Here is a 12,340-nt window from a genome sequence, read left to right as displayed (position 1 = left end):
GCAAGCACAGGCAAATATGATGGCTGCATCCATTCAGTTCTGGTTTTCTTTTTTTAATGCATAAATGGGTACACAAATTTAAGTGACATTCAAACTCCTGGCACGTTGCCAATTCACCCCATTGCTAACACAAATGTTGGGCATTTTTGAGTTGGGACACCATGGCAGTGAATCACTAGAAAAATCAGGGATTCATCCTGTCTCCTTTAGCAGTAGGGAGATGAATTTTCAGAGGGGGGTAAATTTTCTGTTCTCTAAGGTATTGAACATTGAGCAAGGCTGGATATAAGAAAAAGGCAAATCGTTAATCCAACTCTAGCAGCTCTTTTATATGACATCGTGCTTTTGTGGCTTCTTTATTAATCGTAACTGTTAGAAGACAAAACAAGTTAAATTGTGTGATACTTAGAGAGCGTCTCGTGACTTCTACATGTGTTCCCGCAAACACAATTAATACTTTATTTTAAATTAGTTTTCCTTAAAGTTTCCCTAGCAGTTTCATATTTCTTCTATATTCAATTTGCATCTGGTGTTCTCAGATAACTTACATAGCCAGGAGTTAAATAATATTTTGAAAATCAAAAGTAGAATTATGAGGCTCAACAGACCAGTAGTAAGCACAGTAAACACTTGACAAAAATACAAAGACAACTGGGCTCTGGAACCAGTCCCTTTTTTAACACCTCTAAAGCTTCTGCCTAATTAGGTTCATTTTGTGACAAATAAAAATGGGATTAGATCAGCATTACTGTTATTATAGCAGCCACATGACAGAACCTAGATGATTTTAGTTGTCAAGCATGTCAATTTTTAGTCCTGTACTGGCCTCTCATTTTCAAAGCTTGTGGGAGACTACGTGCCTTTCTCATGAGCACGAATCATCAAGTTCACCCACATGTCAAGAGTTAACCTACAGTGAAATTGCCATCTTTATAAATACTTCACAACATTTCAAAAATGACATTCTGTCTGGGAGAGGGAGAGGAAGATCATAGCCCATTCATTCTCCCTTTTTTTTCCTGGAGGAAAGAGGGGAGAAGTGGAATTCTGTGTTTCAGGTAACAGAGACTTCATTCGTAGCAGATTGCAATGTCACATATTGAAAACATGGTCAGTAAACAACAACTATAAGCCCTACTTGTTCATATGACAAATATTTCACTGAAAAATGGAGCAACATCAAAAAGCTAGAAAAAAAAATGGTCATTCTCAGCTCTGTCAGTGTTGCAGCTGGTATTCACGCAGGTTTAGACTAATCCATGAGACACTTCTTATCCTAGGTGTCAGTTAAGCAAGAAAGTTGGCTCCCGATAACCAAAGAGTTTAAAATCGCCTTCAAACCGTGCGTAGAGGCGTCTTATGTCTCTCTTGCTAATTCCCGAAAAATACCGCTCTACTTTTGTTTTGTTGTACACTGTTATGCCTGGTGGAATCGTGGGGTATGATACCAGATGGTCTATGCCGGCTGCTTTCAAGATATACGGAGCATCGTCCTCCAGGGTTTCATGGTGTCCGATCACACTATACGTGATTTCACAGGGGGCGCAAAGTTCCACATACGTTACCCAATGAATGATGTGGTCACCAAACTGAACATCCAGCCACCGGTGGTTAGGGTCACCCAGATAGCGCACAAAATCCTCAAACTGCAGCCCTTTGGTCTCTGTGCGATTCTTTCTATATTTACGAATTATGCCAGGAGCAATTTCATGCCGGTACCAAGGTTCAAACCGAGGATTGTGCACAAACTTGTCTTTAAATGCAGAAATAAGTCTTTCAAATGGATCTCTAACAATAAAAAACTTGAAGTATAAATTCAGTCTAAACAGAGGAAAGAAAAAATTAAGAAATTAAATAATTAAGGAAAGCGTTTAGCAAAGTGTTTAAAGTGTGTTTAGCAAAGACTTACAACATGTACATAAACTCTGACCACAGACACAGCAATAAGAATTTTACACCACTTGCATAGTCTATCAATATTATAATCAATAGGATTAGAAATACAATTTCTGTCTTTTTACTAACAGTTTTTGTATACAGTACAAGTGGAAATAGTTCATCCTAGTTTTCACATTTTATTCAAACTGGAGGAGCTTAGTTTATCTCAATCCATATAAACAGGAGACGAAAGATGTGAAAAGATGCTGAAAGCTCAGAGTCAAAGATATTAATGCCAAGCTCAAGAAGCAAAATACATAAAGACATGGAAAAAGTGGCTTGGTGCAGCTAAATGTATAGAAAGGGCTGCATTTTTCACTGGCAGGTAGTTAGACAAATCACTGCTGAAGTAAAAAAAAAAAAATTCTGGTATTTTATTTGATGTTTTGTCATGCTTTCAATAATGGCCAAGAACATTATTTTCATGAGACCACAGTTTTCAACAGAATTTCACATTTTGTTGTGATACCACTGAACTGTAATATTCTGTAGTCAGAGATTATCTGTAGGAGGAGTAAATTGAAAACGAAGTTTATTTCAGTAAATAGCTGAGAAAGGAGATTTAGAGCCCAATCCTCACTGAGATAAGTGGATGGACTCTTTCCAGCCTCAGGAGGCACTTGGATCAGTCTTCAGGTTCTCCTGACTTACTCCTAACCAGGCAGGGCTAGAGGTCAGCAAACTAGATCAACAGATCCACACCATCTCTCTCTCTACACCTAAACTCTCCGATAACTTATTTCAGAATTCCCAACCAAACCCATGTTATGCATCTCCAGCACAACTTCTGTGGTGGGCTGACTGCAACAACCCAAATCATAATGGCATTCAACTTCAAATATGCTAGCTATGGCTCATCCTCCAGGTGAATTGTTACTTTCTATGCAGGGCTGTTCACAGTGAGGAAGAACGGATCCACGTTCTCAAGAAACCCTATATCCAGAGGGAGTTGGCTGGCTCACCTAACTATCACCAATTACACTGGTGTTCTCCTTCAAAGCCAGTAGGGAGGTAGTCATAGCAACATCTGTGAGGACAGCAGAACAGTGCCATAATACAAGTGCTGGAGCAGAAACCCCGTTGTCCTCAATTCCAGACGTAGACTTCAACTGTGCTCTTGACTGTCCATAACACCACTGACTCCAAACCCCTCCCACACCCCTGGGAAGCCACCTCTTACCGTTTTTTAATTTCAGAGTCACTGAAGGAGGACAAGCGTGGAAGGCCGTTCTTCTCATGATCATGTACAATATTTTCTGGGATCTCTTCTATGGAAGAAAACGCTCCTAGACAAATCAAAAAGAGAGAGCAAGTGAATCTTTCAAGGGAAAAAAAACAAGTGAGCACAAGCAAGCATGTGTGCCTTTGGCTGACAGCTTTTTGTTTTATCTTTCTCTTTTCTGTATTTTTAGCATTTACAGTTACTATGTTTAAAACTGTTAAATGATGAGAGATTCTGACTGCGAAGCTGAAAACTGTTAAAATTCTTTAGCGTATGTGACATCAAGGTCCAAGACCAAATGGCCTCAAAAACTCTCAGAAAAAAAAGCACATTACACAAATTTCATCAGCAATTATGTCTAAGCCTGTAACTCCCCACCTCAGTGTCCCCACTCCCTTTCCCTCTGCCCACACGTACAAATGGAGGAAGACTGAAGATTAACTCCAAAGAAGGAACCAGCTTTTTGGCTGCGTTTCTACCACCAACAAAAAATAAATGCTGTGGGCTGCTTTTGGAACTGCTTCAACACAAAAGCACTTTGCTGTCAGGATCCATGAAGTTATTTTAATGACTATGCTGTGCTGAAACAAAAATTCCAATCATACAATACGACACAGATTAAAAAGCACTAAAATTAACAATAGAAAGCCTCCAGATATTCATTTTTGCAAGCACATAAGCTGACAAGAAAAATAATGTCACTAAATTCTGAGGCATTTATTTTAAGATCCTGATCCTGGAAGTTTTTATGACCTTGAGAAATCTCTCATGTGGGGCCCCTGGACTTCAGGAGTAAGCCTTCACACAACAGCATCATTTCAGAGTACCAACCTGCAACAAGAACAGGGTGCTACAAAACAAGCTCTTTAAGTGAAAGCCTGTTCCAGAACCGCAGTGAATAATCCACACCACTTAGCTTCTCAGTTTTCTAATTTTTTTGGGGGGGTGATGGTGGTTTTATTTTATTAATTTCAGTTTTCTAATTGTATTTTTTGGTACTCCAAGTGAATTACATGTGGACAACAGATGTCAGATTAGACAGCCTCAGAAACTGAAACCTTGCATTCATCCAGAGCAGAGATTCAGTACAAGCAGTAGCAGAGTTAGCTCCCCCACAGTGCCACAGCTGCGTTTCTCCATCTTCCAAATACTTCTTAGGTATTTGGACATAAAGTATTCCCCCTCAAGTATCAGTCCTGCCTGCTGGAACTACCCAAAGAGGAGAAAGTTAGGTCAACTGCAGCGGTAGTCTTCATCAACAGATACTAGTACACTGGCAGCTCAAGGCAGAAGAGACCAGTGTTTGTAGGGCAACAATTTTCCATCATTATCCAACATGCCAGAACTAGGAAGCTCAAGGTGAAAGGTTCCCTGCTGGTAAGACATGAGTTATCCTCCACTCAACACAGACAATACATCCCTGCCTGTCCTGAGCTATTCTTTGCATGTTATCTCTGTTAAATTCTGGTAAGAGCAGATACTTCTAATGCACTCACATAGTTTCATATTTAGTACTTTCTTGGAGTGTAGCTTTCATAGGTATTTAAGACACATGCCCATACCTACGTGCATGCATACCTTTCGTGGATTTTCAGCTCCCATCCACATACCAAAGTTGAAACTAATATTAAAGTTTTTAAAGACGTACTCCTTGCTACAAAAGTTTTGCTGAGGGACACAGTTCCTTTGCCAATTTGTGACTGTTTCCTTCCGGGTGTGCAAACTAGCTCACACAAGGTAAAGAAAACATAAAACCACAAGTGCAGAGCCAGCTGTTCACCAGGTGCTTCTAACAAGAGAGTTGGGTTTACAATGTTCAGGTTTTGCCCACATCTCGGTGAGCTACGCCACCTGCAAAACCACAGAAGGACCTCAACTGACCTGACTATATGTAGCGAATTCATAGCCCTGGTGCACAGACAGGCAAGAGGGTCTCGTGTCAAATAAAGGTGTGTTATGTTAAATATGATCAAGTTAAGTTTATGTGTGCAGGTAGCGGTACAATAGAAAACCCTGAAGAAATGAGTTATTTTTATTGGCATACTAGGCTACTAGAAGAGGATGGTAGGCTACATATAGACAGGCAGTGTTCACCTTGTAGATCGTTATTCAAACACACTAGTCCCTTTACTCCTTCTTTTACAGTCTTTTATAATATACCTTTGTTGACCAAACTATTGCCTTAAGCACCTCAGAATCTTCATAACTCCTATGACGGCTCACCGATAGCACATACACAAGATTTCAGCAGTACAGACGAACAGCAGCTGCCAAGTTTTAACTAGCTTTCTTCATGGCTAAAAAAACCTAGTTAAAAGTCAGTGGCCTCAAGTCAGAAATTTTATATTGTTGTTTCTTAGGGAATTGTGATACCTTGTAATTTACTTGTTTCAAATTCAATAAATTAGTGCCACGCCTTCAAAGATAACAAATCTACCTACCACATGCATATGGGTACTCTTTCGTGACTCAAATCACTTTTGAGCCAAGTAATAACAATATTTATTTTCACAGAAAGAACAGGTGTATTTTCTTTAAAAGAGATGTGTTGAAAGGACTAGAAGCAACTGTGAAGAATGAAAGGCTGAAATTAAGTATCAGTGTACAGAAAAGCAGAAAGAATCCATTTTTGTGTTGTCCCAGTTGGATCAATTCTGTTCTTTCCTCCTCCTCAAAGAAACCCACACACCCACAGCAGAGTAGATACCATTTAAAACGATCAAGACTTTTTTCCACTGAGTGTTGCCCACTTTTGGCGTCTGACAAAACAGGATCTTGTGCTTGTCACACACAAATATTCGGTCCAAGACGAATTTGGAAACTGCAGTGTGAGAGAGATTTCTCAATGCAGTGTCTCTGCAGACATTCCTGAGAAGCTCAAGTCTTTCCATATGAACGAGGGGTTGGCGGATCAGATTTCCAGAAAAAGCTTTTCCAGTTGGCTTTATGAAATGCAGAGGGGAAAGAAAAAAAACAAAAGTGCAAGAATTTAGTTTTCAGATCAAATTCTACAGCATAAAAATCCCCAAACTGTGCATCCTAATGACTCCCAGATTCACGACTAAAACATTGCTATGTATTAACTAAAGGAGTAGCACACAGTTTCCTTCCTGTGCTGCTACTGTATGTGTTGGTTCAACTCTTAAGTCATTACGTAGTAGTAGACAGTAGTAAGAGCTTTTCCACACAACAATTTAAGTCCGCTGCAGAGCAGTAGGGTCTTATCTGTGTGGATACAACATGCCTTGACCAAATACTGGTACTCCCACAAAGCTTCAACAGCAAGTAAGAGAGCTTCTGAGGGGTTGGGGCAGGAGTTTCAACAGAAATTAAGCTTCAATCTCTGAGAAGATGGGCCTTAGGGACGCTGACCCATCTGGCTGGGAAAAAAGAATTTAGGATAAAAGTTCTGTGTTGTTTTCTAGCACCTGTAGGCATTCAGTGTTTCCATTTATCCAAGCTGCAACAAAATTAGGTGGACAAAAATTCACACAATGAGCATCAGCATGTGGAAAATGAGAGAAGCAGGCAGGATTCCTCTCCCCAAAAATGGATGAACTGTTTGATACGTCTCATTTTTCTGAGACTAAGACCGCAACCATGACCACCTCTGCCTCATGATTAATGGGGAGAGAGGAAAAAACAGCTTGTCTGATTAACAGGTGATGGGAAATTTTAAATTTCTACTGACAACTCTTCCCCCTTTCACTAATTGCTTTACACAGTTGGCAATCCCCAATACCAATACAGACTAGGGGATGTGCTGATTGCGAGCAGCCCTGCAGAGAAGGACTTGGGGATACTGACGAATGAAAAATTGGATATGTGCCGGCAATGTGTGCTCGTAGCCCAGAAAGCCAATCATATCCTGGGCTGCATAAAAAAACCACATGGCAGCAAGTCAAGGGACATGATTCTGTCCCTCTACTCCACGCTGGTGAGACCCCACCTGGAGTACTGTGTCCAGCTCTGGAGCCCTCAGCACAGAAAAGACATGGCCCTGTTGGAGCGGGTCCAGAGGAGGGCCACAAAAATGATCGGGGGGTTTTTTTTTTAAGAAAGGCTGAGAGAGTCAGGGTTGTTCAGCTTGGAGAAGAGAAGACTCTGGGGAGACCTTATTGTGACCTTTCAATGCTTACAGGGCGCTTGTAAGAAAGACAGAGAAAGACTTTACCAGGGCCTGTAGTGACAGGACAAGGGGTAATGGTTTTAAACTAGAAGAGGGCAAGTTTAGATTAGATATAAGATATTATATATTAGATATAATATTAGATATTAGATATAGATTAGATATACTCTTTACTATAAGAGTAGTGAGACACTGGAACAGGTTGCCTAGGGAAGCTGTGCATGCCCCATCACTGGAAGTGTTCAAGGTCAGGTTGGATGGAGCTTTGAGCAACCTGATCTAGTGAAAGATGTCCCTGCCCATGGCAGGGAGGGTGAGCTAGATGATCTTTAAAGGTCCCTTCCAACCCAAACCATTCTGTGTTTCTATTTTAGGTACAGTGTCCAAGCTACACATGAAAAAGGAATGATTTAACTTTTTGTCCCAATCCTCCATAAGGAAAAAAAAAACATCATTCTGCTTTTTCTGTTTGTTACTCTTCTCCAATATCCCCTGGTCAGAACGTAATCTGAACAGCCTGATAGATTGCTTATCTGTCAAAACAATTCCTTTTGCATGCAACCAGGATTAATATTATTGTTCTGCATTTCATGCTGTTGGGAAGTCAAAGGGGAATAGTTTTAGATCCAGACACCCTGTTATCCTCTTCCATACAAGTAAAGGAAGATATTAAAACTCACTACACAGATCTGCCAGCCTTCCACTGAACAAAGTGTTTTTCCCAAGTATTTTGAGGATAACTTAAATTTCAGGTTTTTTACATATGAAAACAAGAAGTGTCATGTTTATACAGAAACCTACCTTCCATGCCGCATCACAAAAATACTCTAAACATAAGATGACTTACGTAACCAACGGAAAAAAGATTGGCCTTAGCCCACTGTGCAACTAGTCTCAAATTTACATTTGCATTAGGGATTTTCAGAGTTGCCCTGTAAATTAGCAGGTACCACATTTGTTCTGCTTTATTGCTAAAAGCACTGAACTATGCATCTAAAGGATCAGCTGGTATTGAATACTATTGTGTTTATGTTCTACTTTGGAAAAATGCTGAGATGTGAAGCACAAAGAGCACAAAACATGAAAAAGAAATGGAGGCTGATAAGAAGAATCAGAGAGACTGGGCAGAAAATTAAGAGAATAAACAAGACACAGGCTTGCCCTCAGGAACCACGAACCTGATGGCTATGGCAAAGCAGAATACAAGTAACCCAAAATTGGGCCATTATATTAAAAAGCCTAGCAAAAATGACTGCCTTGACTTGATAAAGGAGTACTGTAACAATTTTCTCCTAGAAATGGAAACACATTAAGTTGAATCATTCAGATGAAACAAGACAGCAGGTTACCGTAACAAACTAGCTTTGTGAAGCTAAAATTAATTCTGTTGGCTCTATCTAAATAGAACAGTCTGAATAAATAATTCCTGTCTAGCAATTCCTTTTAACAATAGGAAGCCCTTACTTAATCTCTCATTTTCTCCCACTCTTTAATACATGTAACCCTTATCTCAACAGTATGCACCTGGAATTCTTCAGGCCAATGTTTTTCGTCTGGCACATGTACCTCCTCCACTTTTGTCACAGCTGTCAGTATCAATGGCTCTTGCTTGGCACCATAGCCTGCAGAAGGAAGAGAGGTAAGAGCATTACAGAAGGTGGGGGAAGGCAACTATTTCTGCTTTACAACTAACATAACTGAACATCACTTTCTGTATTAAGCTTACAAAACATTAGGATTTGTTTCCAAATGGGAAGACATGAGACAGACTATGCATATTTTAAAGGACGTACTCTATGGGAATTTTGGATGCAACTTCAGTTGAGTTTTATCAAAGAAAAATGTCCATTATCTTTTATTTTGGTCTTTTTTAAACAAACTGTGCAAAGAGACATAGAAATCATAAATCCTAATATCATGATCGGTAGACAATTGCGTATAACTATATGGACTTGACAGTATGACATTTTTATTTTTCAATAAACTTCCTAAAGCATGTCCAAATAAAAACTGAATCTATCAGGTTTCTCCCTCCCATCATATTAGTAGACAGGTTTCTTATGTTGAAAACTCTTAGACATTACCAGAAGAAAAGCGTCATTAAGGAACACCTTTTATTTCTTTGGTGCTCTAAGTAAACACCTCTAACCAGCAATAAATACAAGATCCCCTCTTCCTTTATTACTGGACTGATGGCCTTCCTCAGAAACTGCCACAACGAAAGAACAAACTCAGCTGATACTCTTGTTCTTTTTTAATTATTTTAGGGCACCTAATAGCTTGCAACCAAATTAAAGTATGTAAGGGAAGAACCCTTTGCATCTTTTGCAATTGGTATGCTACAGGAAAGCCGAAGAATAACACAAGGCTGTAGCTTTACTTCACATGGTGCAGAAAGATCAAAAATAATTTGAAGCAGCTTTCCCTAACCACAAAGCAAAAAGAACATGATATCTCCCTGAAAATTTATTTCCATCCACATTGGACTACTTTTCCCTTCATATAGTTTCTTCTGTGAATAAACTTTCTTCGTCTGCATCCACAGTGGCTTACTGTTTTATGGTTGAGAAAATGTGTGTACTGCCTATGTCCTTTTCTTAAGGGAGTACCCTACTCTGCCTACACTGGATTTTAACAAAGGGCACGCATGGAAAAGCAAGTTAAAACTGAAAACAATGTAAGCATCAAAGCAATCAGCTACAGTAAATATTGTTGTGCACAGACTTACTTCACAGTATCCTTTTGTAAAATCAAAGTAATCTGACTCAGTGAAAGAGCAGTTAAAGTATCTTTCATTATCACTGGGTAAAAGCATGCCTGCAGATGCTACTAGGGATGATGGACAGCAGTTTGTTCCTTCTCATTAAGCAGTTCCTATTGCTCATGCACCCAAGATATCAGTAAAAGGCTTAAACAAAAGAACGTTGATTCATTGAGCATCTGATGGTTTCATTCTAGCTGCTAAGTTAAAAAAAAAAAAAAAAAATAAAAAAAAAGCCATATTTTATTAAGTCTAGGAGAGTTCCTCCAGGATTGGCCATCCTGTTCGGACTTTCTCCAAAATTCTGTTGGTATATTCACATTACTTCCCTTCATTAGTCCCAGTACAAACACTAGTATCTCCAACACATACATACACTTAACCACAGTCATGCCTTTGCAGGACTGGAGCTTAAGAAATTATACAATCTTCTGCTCAGAGAACTATTCAAAGGGGAAGGAAGATTCAGCATAGACCTGGGCGGGGGAGGGGTCCGGGGGGGAAGGGGGAAAGGGGAAAGAAGAGAAAAATTTGCAAGCGAAGATAATAAAAAGCAAGTAAATGCAAAGGGTATACTCGAGTAAATTTTTTTTAGACTACATTTTAATCCTCCTGACAAATTGTGATGGGAAGAACCACTCAAAGAATACCCAAGCTGGGAAACAAGAGTTGGCATAGAATGAAACACTAGAAGATTTAACTACCTAACATAAGACCAGCTTATTTGCAGATGTACTAGGGCTCAAAAACAGCTGGGACCAAGGAAAGCTAAGTTAGCCTACAATTCTCATCTGTAAGACTTGCTGAATAAATCTCCACATAGATGAATGCTATTTAAAAAGGTACACCGAATATATTTATCCACTATCAAGTCATTGAAATAAATGGTACTAGTGATGTCAGCACTTCAAAAGTTACCCATTTTTTGCACATCTTAGGAAGATGCAGAAATACAGATCTCTTAGGACCGTAAGTCATGTCATCACCTTCACCCTAAACTCTCTGTAGGATGGCTTTGTAACAGTAGCTCCTCAGCAGACAGAATACTGTAACATGCTGTGTGGTGTCATCAAATGGCTTAAACTCCTCATCAGCTTAATACCATCTGGGCTACTTAAGCTAAGCAAAAGCCTATAAGCTGTTTGTCAGTCAAACAGCAGAGGATAAAACTGAATGCAAGAAGCAGGGCAGAGGTGGCTAGGCTCAGTGCATTGCAAATGAAATAAAACTTTCCACAAGTTTTACATAGTACTGCAGCCACAGGACAAGCAGTCACAAGAGGACAGAAGCTAGTATCATGTGACATGAACTCTTTAATTCCTTGTGAATCTCCTTTGTCTTTAAACAGGTAATTGTGCTCCATTGTTTTGCACATGACTTCTGCTCCTAGTAGATCAAGATACTGAAACTGAGTGTATTTGAAAAAGTGGACCTCACAATACAGTACTGCCAAACATGATCCCCTCTGTTCTTAACCACCAAAAAAAAGACATGATGTTAGTTTTGCAGACTTCTACCACGAAAAGCAGAAACTGAATATCAGCACTGTCACTTCTAGAAATTTAGTTGTTCTGTTCTCAATCCTACTGAAGAAGCGGTAACATGCAGAGAACTACTTTGCGCAGAGAAAGTATTTGTGTGAAGCACCATTCAATTTTCTGTTTCACATCAAACATTAAAGCTGAACTTACCATCTGGGTCTTTAAAAGTCAATGTGATAAACTTGCTAGCAACCATGAACATGAATATCACCCAAAAGCATGCAGCTAGCAGCAGCCACTGGTGGTGCATGTTGTCAGACATGAGCCATATAAAGTTGTTGATTCCTGTTTGAAAGAGGAAAGATTGACACATTAATTATTTTTGTTTCAGTTTAGAAAAATACTTTCCATAACCAAAATGACAAAAGTCTAATATGTATGTGTGTCATAAAACATAGCAGTAGATTTCACTTCTTTTTGTCCTTTTGGCTGTTTTTTTAACCAATGTTAAGGCTGAGGCAATGTAACCGCCGGCTGCTATCAAAGGAAGGCTTCACTCCTCCTTCACCCCCACGTACACGTTCCCAGTCCCCTCCTTGTGCTGGCAATAGCACTATCTGTCTGACTGCTCAGGGAGACAGACCAGCAAAACCCCCGAATTTTTTAAAGTTTAGTTTGGTTTTCGATTTAACTTTGCGAGACGGCTCATTATAGGAAAGGAAGGGAGAATGAAGACAGCTCCCTTCTCGGTGGTAGCTAGTCAGCAGATCAACGAAGCTGTAACATTAACAGTATTCTTAGTTATCCCA

The 12,340-nt window shown here is 39.6% G+C and overlaps 1 protein-coding gene across 1 annotated transcript; it reads right to left on the bottom strand.

Moving 5' to 3' along the window:
* Positions 1 to 329: 329 nt before the first annotated feature.
* On the bottom strand, positions 330 to 11,984 carry CHST10 (carbohydrate sulfotransferase 10). Its single transcript, XM_009574262.1, has 5 exons — positions 11,742 to 11,984; positions 8,814 to 8,911; positions 5,868 to 6,102; positions 3,119 to 3,224; positions 330 to 1,821 (listed from the first exon to the last, which is right to left on the bottom strand). The coding sequence occupies exons 1-5, from the start codon at positions 11,902 to 11,904 to the stop codon at positions 1,284 to 1,286; spliced, it is 1,140 nt and encodes a 379-aa protein (XP_009572557.1). The 5' UTR covers positions 11,905 to 11,984; the 3' UTR covers positions 330 to 1,283.
* Positions 11,985 to 12,340: the final 356 nt, after the last annotated feature.

The sequence above is a fragment of the Fulmarus glacialis genome, unplaced genomic scaffold (assembly GCF_000690835.1).
Source record: "Fulmarus glacialis isolate BGI_N327 unplaced genomic scaffold, ASM69083v1 scaffold13803, whole genome shotgun sequence".
Taxonomy (NCBI): domain Eukaryota; kingdom Metazoa; phylum Chordata; class Aves; order Procellariiformes; family Procellariidae; genus Fulmarus; species Fulmarus glacialis.
The sequence above is the reverse complement of the archived record's forward strand: the minus strand, read 5'-3'. Positions and strand labels throughout refer to the sequence as shown.

What these genes read in the sequence shown, in the direction of transcription:
- CHST10 (XM_009574262.1), bottom strand. Translation starts at nt 11,904, where the DNA reads ATGTGTCAATCTTTCCTCTTTCAAACAGGAATCAACAACTTTATATGG. An exon ending in GACTTTTAAAGACCCAGATG is followed by an intron (nt 8,912 to 11,741) that starts GTAAGTTCAGCT and finishes TTCCTTCTGCAG; the next exon opens with GCTATGGTGCCAAGCAAGAG. An exon ending in GACTCTGAAATTAAAAAACG is followed by an intron (nt 1,822 to 3,118) that starts GTAAGAGGTGGC and finishes TCCTCTGTTTAG; the next exon opens with ACTGAATTTATACTTCAAGT.